Source organism: Camelus dromedarius, chromosome X (assembly GCF_036321535.1).
Source record: "Camelus dromedarius isolate mCamDro1 chromosome X, mCamDro1.pat, whole genome shotgun sequence".
In the NCBI taxonomy this organism is placed as follows: Eukaryota; Metazoa; Chordata; class Mammalia; order Artiodactyla; family Camelidae; genus Camelus; species Camelus dromedarius.
In genome coordinates this window covers 90823499-90841730 of record NC_087472.1, presented here as the reverse complement: position 1 = coordinate 90841730, position 18232 = coordinate 90823499, and the positions used below count along the sequence as shown (strand labels likewise).

At 43.7% G+C, this 18232-nt stretch overlaps 1 protein-coding gene across 13 annotated transcripts in view; it reads right to left on the bottom strand.

Annotated features, from left to right (window-relative positions):
* The window catches only part of DMD (dystrophin), a 1947932-nt gene that overhangs the window by 27673 nt on the left and 1902027 nt on the right, over positions 1-18232 (bottom strand). For all 13 annotated transcript variants that reach the window (XM_064483309.1, XM_031445593.2, XM_064483311.1 and 10 more), the window contains 2 exons: positions 5915-6158; positions 4924-5047 (listed from right to left, as the gene is read on the bottom strand). In XM_064483309.1, coding sequence (XP_064339379.1) covers positions 4924-5047; positions 5915-6158 — 368 coding nt within the window. The remainder of the gene's footprint in view (positions 1-4923; positions 5048-5914; positions 6159-18232) is intronic.

Genomic DNA, 18232 nt, shown 5'->3' with positions numbered 1-18232 from the left:
TTAGGCACTGCATAGATTCTGATTAGAGAACTTAGTCAATTTACATGTAAAGTACCTTTTTCATAGGTATGTACTTACTGCCACTTAAAATTGTTTTCTGTCTGTTTTGTAGTTCCTCTGTGCTTGTCTTATATGGCTCTCTCCCTTTGTCATTTGAAGATTGTAGTGTTATGCTTAGATTTATTTCTCTTTTGTGGTTACTGTGGTTTATGTTTTGATAACACAATTTACACCTTTTTACCTTGTATATCCATTAAGAAATTACTTTGGTTATTGTTATTTCTTACTACTTTTTTTTATTCTTCATACTAGATTTATAAGCTATTAGCCTGTCACTATTACAACATTAGAATATTCTGACTTGAACTACATATTATCTTTAATGGTGAAACTGTACTGTTACTAAGTAACACACTTTTGTTTAAAGAAGTCCCCTTTACGTTTCCGGGAGAGGGGGACTTACCCAGAAGGGAGATGTATTCAAAGTGTGTTATCATGATGTGTGATGTCTTTCTCCCCTTCCCCACTCCCTAATTTAAAGTAAAGTACCTGTCTTATAGACAGTATATGGTTAGGTCTGGCTTTTGTATACATTCTGATATTCTCTGACTTATATTGGACTGTACAGTCTATTATTGACATGGTTGGTTTTAGGTCTGCCATGTTATTATGTGCTGTGTATTTGGTATGTCTGGCTTGTTTTGTTCCCCTCTCTTACTTTCTTTTCGATTATTCCAGTATTTTTTAGAATTCCATTTCAGTGTATCTACTGGCATTTGCTGTGTCTTTCACTTATATTTTAATAGTTGATCGAGGTATTACAATATACATCATTAAGGGGTCACAGTCTACTTAGATGTAATATTGTACCACTTCATGTAAAATGCAGAAGTCTTACAATGATAAGTATAATAGCCAGGGGAGGGGTAAATGGACCTTATCATATGTATCTATATTTTCCAGAAGACACTCGGGAGAGAGTTCTGGGCTGGCAATCTTGAGGATGGCCTTAACGTGATGGACACAACATCACCATCATCACCATGGGGTAAGTAATGTGGCATAAAATACTTAGCCTGAATCTGATCATGCCTAGACAAGCAGGCAAATTGAAACTGAGAAACATTCTACAAAGCAACTGGCCTGACCTCTCCTACAGGCTATGAGGCTCAGCATCATACATCTAGATGCAAAGCTTGGCCCCTTACTGGATCCTGGATGAAAAAAGTAATACGCTATAAAGAATATTAGTGGCAGAGGGGGGATATTCGAGTTTAAATTGTATATTAGATAACAGTAGCAGTGTTAATTTCCTATTGTGATTATGTAAGACAGGATCTATATGTTAACACATCATTATGTATGAAACTTAATCTTTACTGAGTCAAACTATATATATATATATACACACACAGTATATATTCATTTGTATTTGTGTGTATAACGATGTTAACACATAGATAAACATAAACATGGTACTGAAAATAAAGCAAACATGGCAAAATGTTAAATTAATTGCAGTTCTGCCCTAAGTCTGAAATTATTCTACACTAAGAAGCTAAGGACCCTTTTAACATTGTGTAAAGTAAGCAAATAAGTACAATATAACATATTCTTTACAAAGTGATTGGGTAGAAGTGAAGGAGTCAGACTCCTGTGTACGTGACTAAATGAGCTAAAAGAAGCTAGACTGCTCATTTGTCTTTTTAAATAGAACTGAGGACACTGTCCCCTTTTAAAAATGTATACACGAGACAGACTTACCAGTGATGAGTATTATCATCCAATATGACTTCACTCATACATCTCTTTAAAAAGTTATTGGGGTTACAAAAAGAGTGCAACTCTACCAGAATATGGTTCAGCAACCCCCAGCCTTATCGCATGAGGATGCACACTCCATTTTTTACACACCTGTGTGCATCCTTCAAGAAGATGGTGGGTTCTTTTCCCTTCTTAAATGCAGTTGGCTCGTCCAGTTGGAAAAAACTCACCTTTGAATCCAGTCTTCTCAGAGAACAAATGTACTGACAACAGAGCCTATCTGTTTTATTTTGGCAAGTTCTCTCTTAGCCCAACTCAGCCACTGGAAAAAGCATTTCTGTCCTCCTGCCACAATCCTCTCAGCTCCACAAATCACCCAGCCCATGGCCGGATGGGTACTATAATTTGGGTGCTTTCATGGGCACACCGCCTTTTTGCCAGTCTTGACAGGCCTAAATAATTAATGCTTCTAAGCACCCGGGGCTCTGCGTCTCACCACTAAAATATGCAACTTAGTTTCACATACTTTGCTTAAGGGAAAAATCCTGCAGTAGGAAATAGCAGAGTACTAAAACTCCGTTTTTTGGGAATTCATAGACTTTACAAAGGCATGTAATATTTTTTTCATATGCTGTGCTGTCATTTATGGTCCCAACAGTCCACTAGCTCTCACTTGGAGAAAGAGACTCGGACGCAGAGACTGCTCGCCGTCACCGACGTGTGGTAGAGCCGGGAAAACAGCGCCCAGTATTGCCTCCTTTTTCACAGTTTGAGTTCTCTAGTCTCAATGCCCTCATCTGCCTTCCTCAGTATCTTGAGGAATCTTTCCCCATTCCCGACAGCCCTGGCCTTCCCAGCACCAAGAGCCACACTGCTCGGCCTCAGTCACCTCCACGCAGCAGCAGTTCCCTGGGAGGCTACAGCTTAGACACACGCATCGCTGGAAAGTATTTTACTTCTTTGATGTCCAACTTCCGAATATTCCTGACCGTGGTCCCCTACCCTAATCTTCCACCCTAAAACTCACCGACACCTCTGACCTTTCCTTTTTGACTAGGCACTTCGCCTCTACAGTCTACTCTCATGGAAGATCTGAAGCATAAAATGAATTCAACACACCACGGTCCCAGGCAACAGAGCTTTAAGTGTGAATCAGACTCATGTTTCTTCCTTTCTGTGAGGTAAGGTCAGGAGGGTCAAGGGAACCCAGTTTAGGACCCGGGGTGGGGGGGGGGGAAGCATGGGGCTGACTCACTGCAGGCTCTTAAGAGGAAGAGAAAGGAGGGGGATGGACCGGTAAGCAGATGGCTGGCCACCCCTGTCATGGTCATTGTAACAATGGATTCATTACCACTTCAAAGTGCTTTACTTGTTCTGACCTTCTTTTATCTGCCTCATGAACTACTGGTTTTCTTAGAGCACAGTCCCAGGGAGAGAACACCACTGAAGAACGACACCAGGCCGTAGTGCCCATTTCCTCAACACACTTTTTCCCTGTGTTACTCGATAATGTTCCAACGGGGGGGTCTCTTCACTGTCTTCAAGCCATATTCATTTTCAGTATTACCTGACCTTTTCTTTCACTGGGGAAAAAAATCTCCAACTTCCCTTCTCTTAGCTGAAAATGCTTTCTCAGAAGTGGCTAATGCATGTAACAGTGATCCACTGAGCTGTAATTTATTTTCAGTGTGATTGAGCCCTTTGCCACATTTGACCTACTGCCCACATCTTCTTCCTTCAAGCTAAGCCTGCTGATGCAGCTGGACCACAGTGACTCCATTTTGTCACCTCCACCATCAGCCCCACCCCCGACATGCTTGAGCTGTAGCCTCCTCACAAGGAACATACCCAAGACGGATAACTTCCCTCTCAACTTTTTGAAAACAGGAAGAATGCCTTTTGCTGACAGATGGTTACTGGTCAGGAAACCTCTGGGGAAAGAAAAGCCCCCCGTTTCCATCCTTGCAGACATGCTCTGGCCGCTTTAAGTCCCCCTGCACCGCTTTCCGTGGCAGGGAGTGCAGCCGGGAATGCTTTGGGATCACCGTTCACCTGATCCTACCTGTGTGTAAGTTACTGCAATAAACTTCGTATTTCTTATTTTACAGAGTTGCCTGTTTCATCTGTCAGTCTTAAAGTTCCTTCTCCGTTTGGAGGCTATTACTTTATTCTCCAACTTCCAACACTGCTCCGCACTACTTCGCTACCCCATCACCCAAACGGAGGTCCTCTCCAGGGTACTGTATTCAGGCACCTTTGTTGTCTATTGCTCATCTCTCACCTTTCAGCTATCAGTTCTGTGGAGGTCTCTCTCCAGTCTCTGCAGACTGCCCGTTGACCACTTCCTCAAACACAGTACTTCCACATTCAAAAGGATCACTACCTTCTTCCAACCAGCTCTTCTCCCCTCATTTCCTTTCCTCCACATTTTCCCGCCAGTCCCCTGGCCTTGGGTACCCTATTTTCAATTAAGTCTCACAGTCATCGCCTCCCATCCCAGACATCTCTCAAGCACGGGTCCTCAGAACCCCCATACCTTGCCCTTTGTGATTGCGTCCTAACTAGTCTCCGCTGATAAACAGTTTACTTTAGGACAGAGAAAGCTGCTGGAATCCTTTCTTTTTAAGGTATTTCTTACCTGCTAAGTGTATTTTAGTGGCTCCCTGACACTGACCAAACATCTCTGTCCAACAGTCATGTCACTATAATGTGACCCCAACCTTCTTCTGTAGCCGTCCTTCCCCCCACTTCCTGCTTGGACCCTATCTTTCTACTAACTGGACCACTGGCTCTTTCCAGCCCACGGCCCTGGTCTCTAAATTTTCAGTTACACTACCCCTTTTTTGGCGTATGCCCAGTTTCTATTCCATCTTCCAGAACCCTTCACAAATATCAGTTCCTCAGAAAAGCCGCCTCTGGTCTCCAAAATCCACGAAAGTTTAATACCACGCTGCCTTGTTTTGAGTAACTGAGTAGCCAGCCCTTTAAGGGCTGTAACAGTGTCTCCATCTTTGTACCCCTAAGGCATTTACGACAATGCCTGGTCCAGAACTGATACTGGATAATTTACTGGATGATTAAAACCTCTGAGCAAACAGTGCACCATTTCCAGCCCTTAAGAGAGAACAAACTCCAAGAGCAGCAAAGACGGACACTCACCCATGGATTCTGAAGTTTGACTGCCAACCACCCGGAGCAGCATAGGCTGACTGCTGTCGGACCTCTGAAGAGAGGTAGAAGGGGAGGACACTGTTGTACCGTTCACCTTGGCCTCTGCCTGGGGCTAAGGCATCCAAAAGAAAATAGAATTATTATTTTTCATAATAAACACACAAATATATAAACATAAACCTATTATAGATACTCAAGACTCAGAAATTATGAGCTTTCCTACTTAGAAACCTCCCAAAGATGGTTAAAATAGGGAAGTTTCACTGGTGATAAGCTCCACGGATACTGTCTTTGTACCTGAATTGTGTCCCCTTACAAGTTTGAAAAACATCACGGCTACAGTGGCATAAGATACATAAAAGTCATGAAAACAACTGAAAGACTTAGAAGGTCAGGGGAGAATGGTGAAATCATACGAGGCCACAAAAATGTAATGGAGAATTCATATTTCTATGAAGTATTAACTAATAAGACGGAGAGAACATACCTGAAAATTTAAAATTCCCAGAAAAGTCAGGACTATGTACAGGTAAGGTAGGGCCTCCTACAATGCAGTAGCCTGCTGCATTTTTCATGGAGACTTAAAAAATTATGTTTTAGGGATTATCAAAAGAAAAAACCCAAAGACATACCAGAAAATAAGACTAATTGCAAAAAAGAGTTCCACTTCAAGAGGCAAAATTTTCACTTTTACATAACTAGTGGAAACCTTTCGGTATTTTTTTCCAACATGAATTTTCAATCGGTCAAATACACATTTATGCAGGAAATAATCTGGAGTAAATATAAAAAGACATGCTAGTTTTCCTACTTTTTTTTTATGTCCCTGATATGTAGCACTTCGCTAGCACATACCAAGGTACTGAACGAACTGATGCTCGCTGCATTTCTGAAAAGGACTCAGAGTTCTACATTATAGTTTTAAGAGAGGAAAGTAAATTTTGGTGACTATCTCGTGTTAGAGAGCTGCAGGTCTCACTTGCTCCAGGAGCTGCCTGAGCCTGTGTAGCTGTGACTCCAGCTGTTTATTGTGGTCTTCTAGGATCTGCATCCTGGCTTCCAGGCGGCCTTTGTGTTGACGCAGCAGCTTGGCCTCAGCAATGAGCTCAGCATCCCGGGGACTCTGGGGAGAGGTGGGCATCATTTCAGGAGGGGACGGCAGTGGGGACAGGCCTTTATGTTCATGCTGCTGCTTGAGACGATCATATTCTGCTTGCAGATTCCTGTTTGGCATCAAAGAAGTACAAAAAAAGAAAAGAAAAGGAAAAAACCCTGAATATCATCACCAGATTTCTTATAAAATGCCAGAGAGATATATCTGACCACCACCAAACACAGTAGCAAGCAAAAGAGAGGCACTTAATGAATGGTTTTTATGATGACGATTTTAGCAATGCTAGGGAAAAAAAAAATTGAAGCGTCTGGTGTGTGTGAGGGGAGATGCTTTTCAATCTTTGATTTATACTAAAAGCCTTATGAGTGCTATGTTTACATAATGAAGCAGCAAAGGAGTTCATCATTTTGTAAATATTTCCTAATAACGTCATAAGATTATAATTCTTATACCTCTATCAACACTTTGGTTTACTTAAAAAAAATCGACTATTTTCAACAGCAATGTATAAGAACACAGTAAGAGTGTACCCATGTACCGACCACACGGCTTTAATAAATTTAACCTTTGCCATATTTCCTTCAAAAATTTTTGAAGACATAAAATATGACAGTTCAAGCAGAAGCTTCTCCATGTACTCTCCCTAATATGGTACCAGTCCCCCCACCACCAATGTCCCCAAGGAGATAATGCCATCCTGAATTCTACGTCCATCATTACCATGAGTGCATCCACAAACCCTAGGTTGAACTTAATAGAGATGCTGATAGTCAGCTTTTTTTTAAGCTACAAAAATGGCCATTTCACGTGATTAAATCTAATAGCATCATTTTGCGTGTTCTTAAACTTTATGTCTAAGAACTTTAAGAACGTACATACCATTCTAAGAGTTGCTTTTTGCCTTCAAGACCGTTTTGGAGATTTATCCATGTTGACACATAATAGTTCATGATTTTACCTGCTGTAAGATATTATTCTGCTGCTTGAATATGCCAACAACATTCTCCTGTCAATGAACATTAGGTTGTTTCCAATTTTTCACTATTACAAACAATGACGCAATAAACTTCCTTCTACCTGTCTCCTTGGGTACCTGTTTAAGAGATTCTTTACAAAATATACATAGATGTGAAATTGTTGGGTTCTGGCAACATCTTCAACATTGCTACAGATCACCAAATTGCTCCCCCAAGTGGCTTTATACCAATTCATTCTCCCAGCAGAAGTGAGTGAGAGTCTCCATTTGGCCACATCTCATGATATACTTCGTGTTACCAAACATTGAAGTTCTGGGTCATGGGTGCATTTTAATGAGCACATCTCTGATTACTGATGAGGCTGGACTTCTTTCATGTTAAATGGCTTCTTATGTTTCCTTAATCTATTTCCCTACGGGATTGTCTTTTTCTAGTTCCAGTTCTGGATGTGTTCTACATGCTTATCCTTTGCCCGTTATGTGCACAGCAAATATCTCCTACCCGTGTGTTAGCACAGCTTATCTTTAGTCATAGCATCCTACTGCACAATAATTTTTAATTTCAAAATAGTCCTCCATGTTTTCTGGTTTTTATGTTTTGTTTAGGAAAATCTTCCTTACACTTATACTTTGAAGGTTAAAATTTTGTTCTTCACATTTAGGACTTTAATTTACCCAGAATCTTCTGTGCTTGGTGTGAACATAAAACCTTATTTTACCCCCCGCACAAAGATAACTTCCTAAGCTAGCCCATTTAATTGTATAGTCCACCTTTCCCCCACTGATTTCTATGGTATTTCTACAATACATCCAGCATCCAGAAGTACACTAGTGTGCTTCTGAGCAATTCTCTTCTGCTTGTTTATCTGTGTCCCTGTGCAGATTCCACACTATGTATTTAAATACACTGCTGTCTGGCAGGCCCTCTCAGTCCCACTTGTTCTGCCTCCAAATTGTCTTGGCTCTTCAGATCTATCTGATTATGCCTATGATTTTAGTGTCAAAATTTCCTATTTCATGAGAATCCTTGTTGAAATCTGGTGCTTGAATCACATTGAATGTATAAATTAAACTGGGAAGAACTGACTTCGTGTTATTGAGTCTTCACATCCAGGAACGTGGTGAAGCTCTTCAGTTATTCTAGTCTCCTTGTATGTCCGTTAATGTTCTGTAACTTACTGTGGATTTTCCTCTAGCTTTTCAGTTTGAATGCTTAAGTCATTTCTTTTTTCTTTTTATGCTTCTTAATAAGTACATTTAGGGTTATAGATTTCCTTCTTGCTTTAGAATTGCTGAGAATGCATTTCCGATTAAGGACACTTCTGTCTTTTGATACCCAGTGACTGATTAGAACTCTTGATATGTTTCTTCTAGTTATGATAAGTACCAAAATAAGAGGAAAGATTTCTGTTCTTCACAGATGACATTTTATCAGGTGAGAGAATGTCCTATCCACAAATGTGGGAGATCTCTATCTACAAGAAAAGACATGCGACGCAAGTGGTGGGTCGGCAAGAAGGGTTTTCCCATTGTCCAGTTTGAGAAAGGAAGACAGTCTCATAACCAGGTTTCCTGTTAGTGACATGGGATCTTCTGTTGTTTCGTACCTGGAATGAACGTTCCGCAGGGGATGGCTTGTCTTCCAAGATGCCCAGTTTTAAAATGGTCACTCTCTACATGGAAGATTTTATTTCAATCCAATCTGTGCTGTCTTTTGTTTGTTTAAAGCTCTACCCTGTACCTAACGTTACAAGTTTTCTAGGAATTTGTTTAAAGTCATGCAGGAAAATCTATGATCTTTTCCATTTACAGGAAATGTAATCTCCTATCTGTATTGATTAAAATCCTACTTGCTATCAATCTTCAAGGAGAGTTATATGTGCAGTTTGTTTCACAGCAATCTGCGTTGACAAAGCAGTAATAAGAAATTTATCAAAATAAGTTTTCCCTTGGCCAGATTCTGCACATCGGTCCTCTGGGTGTGAACCAGTGTACGTAGTTGTTCACATTAATTACATCCCATTTCTGACCATTTAAATGATAATTACCTAAATGTTGTCATGAATCTGAAGCAGCATCCAGTGTTCACAAGGTTTCATTTGATAGGAATTATCTTTTACTTTTTTTCCATTGAAGTATTGACTATAAGAAATCCACCTTCACTGAAATATCCCAACTGATGACATCTTTTTATGGACTCCTCTTCAGAATTCTTCTATCAGATCGGGTCACCCACGAAATCCTTTTTGAAAGCTGTCTTTTTTTTTTTTTTTTTTTTTTTTTTTTTTTGGAAAACGGTGTCTTTAGACATGGACTTCAGGATAGTACAACAAATGATTATTGTCTTCCTGCCTGCTTTTCACAGGGTCACTGACAGGAGACTACCTTTTCTAGAGAGGTCTTCCTCTGGGTCAGGTTCTTCCACACAGCTCTCCTTTACTGAGTTATTTCTAAGTGTCCTTGTTTAGAAACCACGGTTTAAGCATATACAACACACTGCATTTCTGTTATGTTTTCCTGTGAAAAATATAACATTTGAACTCAGCCAGGGCTTCCCAAAGCTGAGTTGTAAAGAATACCAATTGCTCTACACAGGCCTTCCCAGATGTTTAAAATTTCTCTCTGGAGACCATTTCCTTAAAGGCTCACATCACTCCAGTTCTGGAAGATTCTCAGCTCTTACAGCTTCACATACTGCTTCTCTGCATCTCCATTCTCTTCTTCTGAAACTTCTACCAGGTATATTTTCAAGCCTTGTGGTCACTCCCCCATTTTTCTTTATTACCGATTTCTGTTTATCTGTTTTTTTAAATATTATATAAAGTCCTCAGAATCATCTTTTAATTTCCTTTGACTGGGTGCAGCCTAGAATTTATCTTGTCCTTTGAGTGCAGTAGCTTCACTGATTATAGTTCTTATTTCCAAAAATGGCTTTCAGATGCATCTGTTCTTCATTGCTTTGTTTCTTAATTTCTTGTTATCTTAATAAATAGTATTTCCTTAAGTATGTCTTAGAGGATCTTAAACATCCTTACAATTTTGGTTGTATTCTTCTATCATTTTATTTTCATCTAGGCTTAATTCAACTTTGGATAGTCAACTTGGAGGGACTGTCTTAAGTCTTTGTGTTTTGGGTATTACTATCGGGCATACCTCTACACCCACGGGCAGAATTACAACCTGAAAACCTAGCAGATGGCTGTTCTGGTCTACGTGGCATTATGGCAAGTCAAGTCAAACAGTGGCCAGAATTATGCATTCACCAACCGTCTACCTGTGATCATTGTGACTGAGCAAAAGGATGGGTGAGATGTAACTTTTGATCCTAATGGTGAATCAGTGTGTATCAAGTCCAGAGAAGTCTGTTGGGGAAATCAGGCCCATAAGTTAATTGGGACCTTTTGGGAAAGTTCATACGTATAGACAGCAACTTAGGAAGGTATGTAGGACTTACTGCACTCATGTAAAAATGAAATTTGCTTTCTGCTTCCAGCAAAAACTCTCCTCTGTCCTTCCCCTGCGGCTTGAACCTAGGACCTCCTGCTTGCCAGCCATGCTCTCTGCCCCTGAGCTACAGGCTCTCGCTAGCTACCTCAGTTTCCCCGAGTCAAGTCAGGTTTATCTCCCACAGCTGAAGGAGGATGCTGGGTCCCTGGTTCCTCAGGTGCAACCCAGGCTGAGGCACTAGGAATTCAGCACCGTTTGTTAGTTGAGGAGATAAAGGTGAGTGAGGGGAAACTCAGGTAGCTAGTGAGAGCCTGTAGGTTAGGGGTAGAGAGCTAGGACTAGTAAGCAGGAGGTTGTAGGTTCGAGGCAGGCAGAGAGGCAGAGAGGCAGAGAGGCAGAGAGGCAGAGAGGCAGAGAGGCAGAGAGGCAGAGAGGCAGAGAGGCAGAGAGGCAGAGAGGCAGAGAGGCAGAGAGGCAGAGAGGCAGAGAGGCAGAGAGGCAGAGAGGCAGAGAGGCAGAGAGGCAGAGAGGCAGAGAGGCAGAGAGGCAGAGAGGCAGAGAGGCAGAGAGGCAGAGAGGCAGAGAGGCAGAGAGGCAGAGAGGCAGAGAGGCAGAGAGGCAGAGAGGCAGAGAGGCAGAGAGGCAGAGAGGCAGAGAGGCAGAGAGGCAGAGAGGCAGAGAGGCAGAGAGGCAGAGAGGCAGAGAGGCAGAGAGGCAGAGAGGCAGAGAGGCAGAGAGGCAGAGAGGCAGAGAGGCAGAGAGGCAGAGAGGCAGAGAGGCAGAGAGGCAGAGAGGCAGAGAGGCAGAGAGGCAGAGAGGCAGAGAGGCAGAGAGGCAGAGAGGCAGAGAGGCAGAGAGGCAGAGAGGCAGAGAGGCAGAGAGGCAGAGAGGCAGAGAGGCAGAGAGGCAGAGAGGCAGAGAGGCAGAGAGGCAGAGAGGCAGAGAGGCAGAGAGGCAGAGAGGCAGAGAGGCAGAGAGGCAGAGAGGCAGAGAGGCAGAGAGGCAGAGAGGCAGAGAGGCAGAGAGGCAGAGAGGCAGAGAGGCAGAGAGGCAGAGAGGCAGAGAGGCAGAGAGGCAGAGAGGCAGAGAGGCAGAGAGGCAGAGAGGCAGAGAGGCAGAGAGGCAGAGAGGCAGAGAGGCAGAGAGGCAGAGAGGCAGAGAGGCAGAGAGGCAGAGAGGCAGAGAGGCAGAGAGGCAGAGAGGCAGAGAGGCAGAGAGGCAGAGAGGCAGAGAGGCAGAGAGGCAGAGAGGCAGAGAGGCAGAGAGGCAGAGAGGCAGAGAGGCAGAGAGGCAGAGAGGCAGAGAGGCAGAGAGGCAGAGAGGCAGAGAGGCAGAGAGGCAGAGAGGCAGAGAGGCAGAGAGGCAGAGAGGCAGAGAGGCAGAGAGGCAGAGAGGCAGAGAGGCAGAGAGGCAGAGAGGCAGAGAGGCAGAGAGGCAGAGAGGCAGAGAGGCAGAGAGGCAGAGAGGCAGAGAGGCAGAGAGGCAGAGAGGCAGAGAGGCAGAGAGGCAGAGAGGCAGAGAGGCAGAGAGGCAGAGAGGCAGAGAGGCAGAGAGGCAGAGAGGCAGAGAGGCAGAGAGGCAGAGAGGCAGAGAGGCAGAGAGGCAGAGAGGCAGAGAGGCAGAGAGGCAGAGAGGCAGAGAGGCAGAGAGGCAGAGAGGCAGAGAGGCAGAGAGGCAGAGAGGCAGAGAGGCAGAGAGGCAGAGAGGCAGAGAGGCAGAGAGGCAGAGAGGCAGAGAGGCAGAGAGGCAGAGAGGCAGAGAGGCAGAGAGGCAGAGAGGCAGAGAGGCAGAGAGGCAGAGAGGCAGAGAGGCAGAGAGGCAGAGAGGCAGAGAGGCAGAGAGGCAGAGAGGCAGAGAGGCAGAGAGGCAGAGAGGCAGAGAGGCAGAGAGGCAGAGAGGCAGAGAGGCAGAGAGGCAGAGAGGCAGAGAGGCAGAGAGGCAGAGAGGCAGAGAGGCAGAGAGGCAGAGAGGCAGAGAGGCAGAGAGGCAGAGAGGCAGAGAGGCAGAGAGGCAGAGAGGCAGAGAGGCAGAGAGGCAGAGAGGCAGAGAGGCAGAGAGGCAGAGAGGCAGAGAGGCAGAGAGGCAGAGAGGCAGAGAGGCAGAGAGGCAGAGAGGCAGAGAGGCAGAGAGGCAGAGAGGCAGAGAGGCAGAGAGGCAGAGAGGCAGAGAGGCAGAGAGGCAGAGAGGCAGAGAGGCAGAGAGGCAGAGAGGCAGAGAGGCAGAGAGGCAGAGAGGCAGAGAGGCAGAGAGGCAGAGAGGCAGAGAGGCAGAGAGGCAGAGAGGCAGAGAGGCAGAGAGGCAGAGAGGCAGAGAGGCAGAGAGGCAGAGAGGCAGAGAGGCAGAGAGGCAGAGAGGCAGAGAGGCAGAGAGGCAGAGAGGCAGAGAGGCAGAGAGGCAGAGAGGCAGAGAGGCAGAGAGGCAGAGAGGCAGAGAGGCAGAGAGGCAGAGAGGCAGAGAGGCAGAGAGGCAGAGAGGCAGAGAGGCAGAGAGGCAGAGAGGCAGAGAGGCAGAGAGGCAGAGAGGCAGAGAGGCAGAGAGGCAGAGAGGCAGAGAGGCAGAGAGGCAGAGAGGCAGAGAGGCAGAGAGGCAGAGAGGCAGAGAGGCAGAGAGGCAGAGAGGCAGAGAGGCAGAGAGGCAGAGAGGCAGAGAGGCAGAGAGGCAGAGAGGCAGAGAGGCAGAGAGGCAGAGAGGCAGAGAGGCAGAGAGGCAGAGAGGCAGAGAGGCAGAGAGGCAGAGAGGCAGAGAGGCAGAGAGGCAGAGAGGCAGAGAGGCAGAGAGGCAGAGAGGCAGAGAGGCAGAGAGGCAGAGAGGCAGAGAGGCAGAGAGGCAGAGAGGCAGAGAGGCAGAGAGGCAGAGAGGCAGAGAGGCAGAGAGGCAGAGAGGCAGAGAGGCAGAGAGGCAGAGAGGCAGAGAGGCAGAGAGGCAGAGAGGCAGAGAGGCAGAGAGGCAGAGAGGCAGAGAGGCAGAGAGGCAGAGAGGCAGAGAGGCAGAGAGGCAGAGAGGCAGAGAGGCAGAGAGGCAGAGAGGCAGAGAGGCAGAGAGGCAGAGAGGCAGAGAGGCAGAGAGGCAGAGAGGCAGAGAGGCAGAGAGGCAGAGAGGCAGAGAGGCAGAGAGGCAGAGAGGCAGAGAGGCAGAGAGGCAGAGAGGCAGAGAGGCAGAGAGGCAGAGAGGCAGAGAGGCAGAGAGGCAGAGAGGCAGAGAGGCAGAGAGGCAGAGAGGCAGAGAGGCAGAGAGGCAGAGAGGCAGAGAGGCAGAGAGGCAGAGAGGCAGGCGATCGCCTCTTCCCTTCCTCCCTCCTTTCTCCCTCCCTCCCTCCCTCCCTCCTTTCTTCCTTCCTCGCCTCCTCCCTCCCTCCCTCCCTCCCTCTTTCCTTTCTTTCTTCCTCGCCTCTTCCCTCCCTCCCTCAGGCACATTCTGAAAGGGATAGGGTGTGTTTCCTGTTTCCCTCTCCTTCTGAACTTGCTTCTGTCAAGTGCTTTTATGGCTGTTCCCACTCGGAGCAGGGCCTCTAGTCTGGAGCTACGTCTTATCTTGGTAATTTGCAGCTCCTGCATTGAGCGATACGAAGGCACTGACTGCTAATTTCATCTCCAGGCAGCGTGGTTCAGCTGCTTGTTTCAAGGCTGTGATGCTCCCCTTCTCAACCACCACACTCTTCACTTCTTTTCCAGGCTCTACTCATTAGGTCCATGGCTACACATGAGCTGTAGTCCCCTGCCACAGTCCAAATTGTTTTTTTTTTTTCATTTTCCTTTCAAGTATAAGTGGGTTAGTATGTGTCTCTCCAGATGTGTTTTTGTGGGGCCCTGATTTCAAATTCCTGGCTCTGTGTCCCCACCTGGTGAGAAGAATTTAATCCCTGTTACTAGAGCAGGAGTTGACAGTCCACCAAGGTAGCCCCACACACTGCTCACCCTGTCCTGTTGGCCATACCTCCCCGTTTCTGGCCCACAGAGATGTTCATCTTGTTTTGCAGCTCAGCTGTGGTGTTCTCATTTTTTTTCCACTCCATATATTACATACTACTGGATAAACGGCAGAAGCAGAAGAAGATGCCTTAAATTGAAAACTAACGGTATCTTCATCAGAAGCCTACCAGGACATGTTGATTATGTAGATGTCTGGTCAAGGTTCCCTTAGTACTCATTCAAATCTCAATTTACCAAAACAGGGTTCAATGAGCCAAACAAGTGCCGTTTCCTAAACAAATATGTGACAAACATACACTTTCTATTATGCTCAATAACCAACTTGATTTTGAGGAACTAGTTTTTCCTCCTGAAGCTCTCAGGTGGGACAAGCTGTTAGGTTAAAGGTCTGAAAAGCCAGAAATAGCACCAGAAATAGCACAAAAGAAATATCTCGGCCAGAAACCAAGTAAAATACAAAGTTCTTTAAGTCTAAATTCTCTTTTACAGGTATTTATAAATTTTCATGAAGATTATCAAGAAAAATGAATGTTCAAAGGGTTGAACTAGAGATAACGTTTACTAAACATTTCCTAATACATGTGGTCATCGTTATAGAGCTGTGTTAGGGGTTACAAAACGAAGCCATTTAGCCCTTATGAATTAAGTTGTCTCCTTATATTTAAAAACATCTATGTCAAGACCTTTTCAAGTATATCATAATGCTAGTTTTTTGGGATGCAATATTTATAAAGCACATAGGGGATATCATTCCCACAAAAGATCAGTGAGATACTTAACACTGTTCCAAGGTGAGTGGTTTTAAACCTTAACCACAAGTGCACAATCTGCTCATTATAACAGTCGGCTGTCAATTTATATTGCTACCAATATATATTTTGCTATTCTTGAAGTTACACATGTACATTTCACCCCTGTTGATTCTCTAACTGTTGGAATGTATTTGTGGAGTCATATCAATACACAGGAATATATGTCAGGGATCAGACAATTACTCCACGGAGAATATATTTATGTCCTTGATTATCTTGTAAATCATATTTCTCTGGTAGCTCCCTAAAGAACACTAATTCAAATTCACTTCACATGGCGTCTGCCGCCACAATTTCTTCCTGTAACCACTCTTGCTAAAGAAGAAGTCTCCCATTCATTATTAATTTGTTATTCTCCATAGAGCTTACAAAAATCCCTCCATTCTACAACTATGTAGCTCTATCTGATTCATTTTGTGTCATCACACGTATAAGCGTGGTTGTCCAGATACAAAGTTACGCTCATCTTTCTCAACTAGCTAATGGATATAAGAGATGACTCAAATTGGCCTTACCTCTACCTGCTGAAAACATGACAGCATCTGGCCCGGCCAGTAGTCACAACTACCTACATGCTAGCTATAATAAAGAACATTACTTCAATCTTTCTGTAATCCTCTTAATTTACAGATGTCATGTGTTTTCATTGTAGGTTTTCTACTCTTTTAATGAAACGTCCCTACTGCATGTAATTATATAGTTGTATGAGGATCACTTTCCAGTGATCAAGGTCTTCTTAATAGTCTTATGTATTAAACTGTATATTAAAGCATGAACACGCACACAGGATCTATTTCATAAAGTGGGAACAACTACAAAGGTTTGCATCTAAAAAGATGAGACCCAGAGAAATCCAGCTTTAGCCTGATACAGTATTAAAAACAGCTAAATCATATCCACCAATCTGGATTCAGGCAAATGTAGTAAATCATACAGAACTATTACAGCAACTATAAATCTAGGAAATTAGCACTTTCTAAAAAAAAGAGGAAGACAAATTCCACAAGCATGAGGTATTTAAAAAACTGGAAATTGCACAGCGCCTTTTCCAATTATAATTAAAATATTTAAAGCAATACTGTAAAATTGTATCTAACACAGTCAAAAATACCCCTAAACTAGATGGAAAGAGACATTAATATGCCTTGGCACTCCCATTGTTAATTAAGGAGATGCTCACAGGGTGGGAAGTAAAAGTATGCATATTTTAGGTCTGCCTTAAGCAAAATAGTAAAAAATGGCAGGAACCCCCAGGCTCCTGTCTCTAATCCTTGTCTCTTAATATTGTCCTCTTTTAATGCATTCCGAGCTCTTTATTTCCAACCCCTTTCCTACTGAATAAACCTTACTGGGATTTTATAATAATGTACCATTTCTTCCAGTGATATCTGCGCTTTAAAGGTGATGCTGAAGCATGTACAGAAAAATTAAGAATTTCTTTTTGGCACACTGCCCTTTTGGTGCCTTCTACCACCCATGGCTGAGGCGATAATTAGAATAGGGTTTGAGAGCATGGTTTTGGAGTCAGAAAGACCTTGACTGACAGCTAGGCTCTGTCACTTGCTGAAGCCAGACAACCGACTTCCACACTCATCCCATCAGTAGGATCGGTGAGCCACTGTGCTCTGTATTCCACACGAACAACTTGGTGAGAACCAGGCCCAGCCCGCTCTAAGCGTTCATAATTGTTATGACTTCTTTCTCTATATATTCTGTACTTCTTAGATTTGGAATCTCGGGTGTGCTGAAAGCTTCTTACCAAAAGAAAGACGTATTGAGCTTGACAGAAAATAATATATATATATATATATATATATATATATATATATATATATATATATATATATATATATATATATATAGTGCTTAGAAACTGAGTCATCATTTGCTCTCTCTAATTCTAGCCCCCTGCCCCACCATTCATTGTAGCTACCCCAGAATCTGGGAATTACTGTGTATCTTCCATCATCTGTGTTACAGTAAAGTGTATCAAAGCTGAGCATCTGGGCCAAATGAAATCACTGAGGCAATAAGATCGCTAGGATGAGATTTCCTTAGATTTGACCAAATCTGCTAGGCATGTGACAAAGTTATCAATTTTGGTCCATAGCTTACTGCTGTAATAAACTGTTCAGACCAAGTCTACAGAGTTCATAGATATACTCTATTCTCAAGCTATGCCCTTGACATATCTATCTATATCTTGTTTGAGTTCCATGAGACAGAACCTGAGAGTATTAACTGGCTTTAGGTATTTTTTATCTTCAGTGACTGAGACTTTTCTTTTCCACAAATTCCTGATCAGAGACTAACACAGCACTGTCTAATAATACATGTATTCATCAAAAGTTCAACACAAGAAGAGAAGAATGCATTAAAAAAAAACACAATCCTAACTGTTATACCTGGAAATAAGGAAGAGGAACAAAACCCAAGACAAAAAGGACACTGACTAGTCTTAACCATTCAAAAAGCACACTCTGATTGGGAAGGTTTCAGAAATAAGGAAGTGTAGTCCAGGAATAGTACCATTGGGGAAAGTGTGTTTCAGACAAATACAGTAAAACATCAAACTTTGTCTTTGGTCAGCAAAAAGCAGTAACAGTCTGTAGGAGAATCATAATTTTAAGTTTTGTGTGTCCCGGCTTGAGTCCCTCAAGAGTAGTTAGACTTGGCCTTAAGTTCTCCCAGTAAATTTATCCTGATGGCCTGTTTTTCACTTCCCGGCGTGCACTGCTGTGCACTTTTGCCACATCTGATCCTATGGATTCCTCTATTACAGTGACAGAAACTACAGGATCATTTAAAAAAAGTAAGTCCTTATACTCAGACACAAATGTTCATGGCCATATTATCCATAATAGCCAATAAGTGAAAACAACTGAAATGTCCATTCACTGCTGGATGAATTTAAGAAATGTATTTCCAAATGACAGAGTATCATTCACTAACAAAAATGAAGTACTAATAAAGGCGACAACATGGGTATCCTTTTAAAATATTCTGCTATGTGACAGAA